The 4,650-nt window shown below is 50.0% G+C and overlaps 1 protein-coding gene across 1 annotated transcript in view; it reads right to left on the bottom strand.

Moving 5' to 3' along the window:
* Positions 1-3,316: 3,316 nt before the first annotated feature.
* The window catches only part of HOXA2 (homeobox A2), a 1,681-nt gene continuing 347 nt past the window's right edge, over positions 3,317-4,650 (bottom strand). Inside the window, exon 2 of the mRNA XM_009638604.2 lies at positions 3,317-4,062. Coding sequence (XP_009636899.1) covers positions 3,317-4,062 — 746 coding nt within the window. The remainder of the gene's footprint in view (positions 4,063-4,650) is intronic.

Here is a 4,650-nt window from a genome sequence, read left to right as displayed (position 1 = left end):
CCCAGGACCCTTGGGAACCGCGCTGAGCATCGACTCAAACCTATCCCTCCCCACCCCCGCCGAAGAAAAAAAGAAGGGGTCCGTGGATACAGAAGGGGGGAGGGCGGTGGGACGTGTGTTGCGACCTCATATTCGGTTTATGTATGGGGAAAAGGAAAGGGGGAGGCAAAGGCCGGGCATCCGTGCGTCCCGGGGCACCCAGCCGTCTGCAGGGAGAGAGGACGGCACCAACACGCTTCCAAGAGACGTCCTGCAAAACGTTAACCTCGGGGATAGATGGATGGGAAGTCATGTCCCCTGCCACCAGCCCCCGAAGAGGCTGCTCTCTGTTTCTGCAGGTGCATTTCCAGCCGGCTCCTGCGTCCCTCTCTTCTCATGCTAGGTTCTTGCTTGTTTTGAAATCCAAAAAGCTCTTCTACCCTGCCACCTCTCCCTGCTCACGAACACACACAAAACACTCAAGCTCCTCCCTCCCGCATGAAAAACAACATCCTCTCCTAGGTGCAAAGCTCTCCTACTGGTCTGAGGTCAGCCCTTATCCCACGCCACCTCCACGGCCTCTCTACTGCCAGCCAAAACCGAAGGGCTGCTCTCTCTCCACCACGCGTCTATCCATACGCCCTCAGCATTTCTATTTGTTCTGATTTACTACACAGGCACGAATGGTTAAAGGCCCTCTGGAAAGGTTCAGTTTCTTAAACTCCAAGGGGGCGGGGTGGAAGACAAGAGCAACAACACTCCAGAGGCATTTATGGCATTATACTGTACCAATTTTGGCTATGGTTACAGCTGTAAACACATTTATTTCATTCTCGTAAACCAGTTGTGATAAATACTGCATAAGGCAGAGAAAAAAGGCAGGCCGCTGGGACTGTTTACTAATAAAAGGGCTGGCATCTTTTCAGTGCTTTTTCAGCCAGCCAAGGAAAAAATGTACAGTTTACTATAAATAGATCTCGTTTGCCCGTAAATTCTGCCGAATCACAGCACCTCTCTAACAGTCTCTCGCATCCTGAAAACCTTTTTCCTCTCCCTTTTTCGTGCCATTGTCTCTTTTGTTGCATTGTCTCTCTGGCGGGGGTTTGCTGCCTGTACCGGGCGTGGGGGCAACACCACGAGAAGGGCCGGAACAGAGGGGAGGCCCCCCGCCCCCGACGAGGGGAGCTGCCGCCCCTTCCCTCTGCCCGCGGGCCGGCCCGGCCCCTCCGCGGTTCCTGCCCCGGGATCCCGGCGCTTTAGGCTTTTCCTCCTGCCCCGTGGCCCCAGGGCTCACCGGGAGACTCGGAGGCGACTCTTCCTCGCTGAATCCCCCCATTTATTTAAACGAAGTTTGCGAGAAGTTTAAATCTCGTAGCGTATCTTCTTTTTTTTTTTTTTTTTTTTTTTAAGCGTTGTCAGCATCCAGAAATCTGGGGGCACAAAAGAAACCCCAACCCGTAGGTGCACGTTGCAGTCCAATTTAACCCAGTGGCAGAGGAGTTAAAATGCCAGTGAGGCTGCTCGCTTTCCGGAGGGACAGGGCTGGAGCAGAGAAGGACAAGAAGCAGGGCCGAGGTTTCACCGCGTCCGCAGCTCAGTCAAGCTGTTGTTTTAAAAGAGCAATAAAAATGAATTATGACTAAACGCCTTCTCACTTAATGGTTTTAGACGGGGATCCCCAGCCCCGGCAAATACGTAAGAGGATTTTTATTTGTGCATGTGTTCCTGCAATTGATCTCTTTGATGACATTCTCATTCATAGAAAGAGTTTGATTTATGACTTTCGGAAGAATTGCGTTCAGCCCTTCCAGCTATAACCCACGCATCCCAGCTCCACAACGTGTTGCAGAGCTGGGACACAACGCTCCTCGCATGGACGGGCAGCAAAGCTCCAGCCACAAGCCCCCACTCAAGCCCCACTCGCCTGTGTAACCTACCCACAGGCTCACACGCGATCACACGCTCACGGGGAGCCGCGATCTCACCCGCCCGGGATCCCCCGGCCCCGGAGCAGCAGAGCCCCGCTGGCATCTGTTGCTCGGCTTTAGCCCGAAGGACGGGGGGCTCACCCTGGGGTCTGGGGTCCGGCAACGCCGCTGGCCGGGTGGCAGGCAACGTGGAGGAGATTTCTGAAAGCCCATCTTTGCTGCCGCCAGCAGAGAGTGGGGAGCCCCGAGGAAATTGTAACTTTAAAGTCAGACTTGCGCCTTTTCGTTCTCAGTCCTTCGCCCCTGGTTTGAACAGAAAAATATCTCCAGCTGTGCCCCCGCGCCGCCCCTGAAAAGGAGCGAGTGGAGGGCTTGATTCCTCCCTAGATGCTTTTCCCCCCTGCGTTTCTGCCACCCTTTTGATTTTACAGGCACTAACTTCTCCATTTGCTCTCCTTCTAGGGCTGATTTCTCGGACCGCTCAGCACGTGAGAAGTAACCAAGCGCATTCTCTGTGAGCTCTGATATTTTTAAAAAATATGCTTCCTGAAACAGCTTCCTGGCTGCTAAGCCCTACTTTCTAGAAAAACGGGATTATTTCCCCCCTGCCCCCCAAAAAGGCCTTTCGTGTATGTAACAGGCTAGTTTCTGCAGGAGACGCTTATCCTACTGAGTCTCTCTTATGTTTTGCCTGTAACAGAGAAAGTGCTCGTTCATGCTTTTGTTACAGCTCATTTCCAAGCTTTGTATCCTCATGGAGATAAGATGCTACATTTATACATTAAAAGGAAGAGATCTCCATCAAAGCAGCGAACAGTTTCAGTTTGTTTGGTTTGGTTGGGTTTTTTTCCCTTGTGAGAACCCTTGCAATAAAGAATTTGAACGTGTTTTTCCTCTCTAATAAATGTCCTAAATTGCCAAAAGGGGAAAGCTCGTAGTCAGAATGTTGGGTTTTGATTATTAGTAAATTAATAGTAGGAAGGGATGGGGAGAAACACCCGTCGTGTTATCAGTCTTGAAAGGAGAGAGAAAGAGAGAGGGAGAAAGAGAAAGAAAAAAGAGAAAGCTCCTTGTAGCAAACAAGAATTTATTCTACCAAAAATACTTATGACAACGCATCCTAATGCAATACAAAAATAAAAAGAAAGTGAAGATACAATTCCTATATGATCACTTTCTTACAGACCTCATATATTGCTTTCATAGGAGGACCTAGAATGTGGCTAGGTTAAAATTGAACACAACTAAAACTTCATAAGAAACGGCAAAATGGCACAGCAGAGGGAGGTAACAAACTGAAAATACCGACCAGGAAAAGGGAGGGGAAAAAATAAAATTAATTCTCGGGAAAAAATGAAGAAGAATAAGGAGGAGAAAGCAGGACCCTTGGAGAGGACGTCTTTAATTTCTCAGTAATTCAGATGCTGCAAGTCAATTGTGGTGAGTGTGTCTGTAAAAAAGTCAAAACTGTCAGCAGAAATATCTACGGGACTGTCCAGAGATCCCGGCAAACTGGGGGAAACTGCATCTGAAAGCTGTAGGCAGGAATCTGTGGAGAAAACGTTAAAGTCCTGTAAAGAAGGGACATCTAGGGCCTCAGGACTGTCATTGTTCAGGCCAGCTGCACAGTTCTGGGCCATTGTTGAGAGGCAGTTTTGAACAGTGGGTGACTGATGTTGAAAATGTTTCAGATTTTTCTCATTGCTCGTTAAAGGCGAAACGGGGAAAGTTTGGGACTCGCCATTGTGCGCATTCTGCGCCTGCTGCTGGGAGAGGGCATTCTGCTGGAAAGCGTAGCCTTCCCGCTCCAAGAGAGCGCCAGAGACGTTGCTGAGGGCTTGCTCGTAGAGGGATTTCTCCTCCTCCTCCTCCTCCGCCGCTTTCTCGGGGTCCTCTAGGCTCTTAAATTTCCCCTCGCTGTTTTGGTTCTCCTTGCACTGGGTCTGTCTCTTGTGCTTCATCCTCCTGTTCTGGAACCAGACTTTGACTTGTCTCTCGGTCAGATCCAGCAAGGCTGCAATCTCAACCCTCCTTGGTCTACAGAGATACTTGTTGAAATGAAATTCTTTCTCTAGCTCCAAAAGCTGGGTGTTGGTGTAAGCTGTCCTCAGCCGCCTAGATCCACCGCTACCGCTATCGGGTATTTCAAGGGGGTCTGTTAAAAAAGAAGAAAAAAAAAAAAAAAAGGAAAAAGCAAAACACCACCTTCCACCACCACACGCACCCCAAAGCACCACCGCCAGAACAGCAAGAGCAAAACCACACGCACGCACACTCAAAACAGATAAATGCACGGATTGAATTTCATTCAGCACCCGAGCACATCGCATCCCGGGGGGGTGGGGGTGGGGGGGAGAGTCCTCTCTCTGCACGTATGTGTCTATATCTATATGTCCATATAGCATAAAATAGCAACTGCAACAAAATGGCCGCCTTCGGATGCAGTAAACCCATTGTGTTGCCCTGCTGAGCGCCCGGCGCTGCCTGCCCCTCGGCCACCTCCGCCAAATTACCGCCTCCAGCTCCCCAACCTCCCCACACCAGAGCAAACTTTATATTAGCCATAGCGCAATTTATAATTAATGCATCAGCTGCTTAGCTGAGCGGGAGCAATCTATCACTCTTCATTACTGTCAAATATCCTAACTCTAGGACGGCGAGACAAGAGAGGTCAGCTCCAACTCAAATAAATCATCCCGCGCTAGGCAAGTTTGGGGAAAGTTTGGGTTTCCCGAGAGCCCCG

The sequence above is a fragment of the Egretta garzetta genome, unplaced genomic scaffold (assembly GCF_000687185.1).
Source record: "Egretta garzetta isolate BGI_Z169 unplaced genomic scaffold, ASM68718v1 scaffold94, whole genome shotgun sequence".
Lineage (NCBI taxonomy): Eukaryota > Metazoa > Chordata > Aves > Pelecaniformes > Ardeidae > Egretta > Egretta garzetta.
This window is presented reverse-complemented; position numbering and strand designations above follow the sequence as displayed.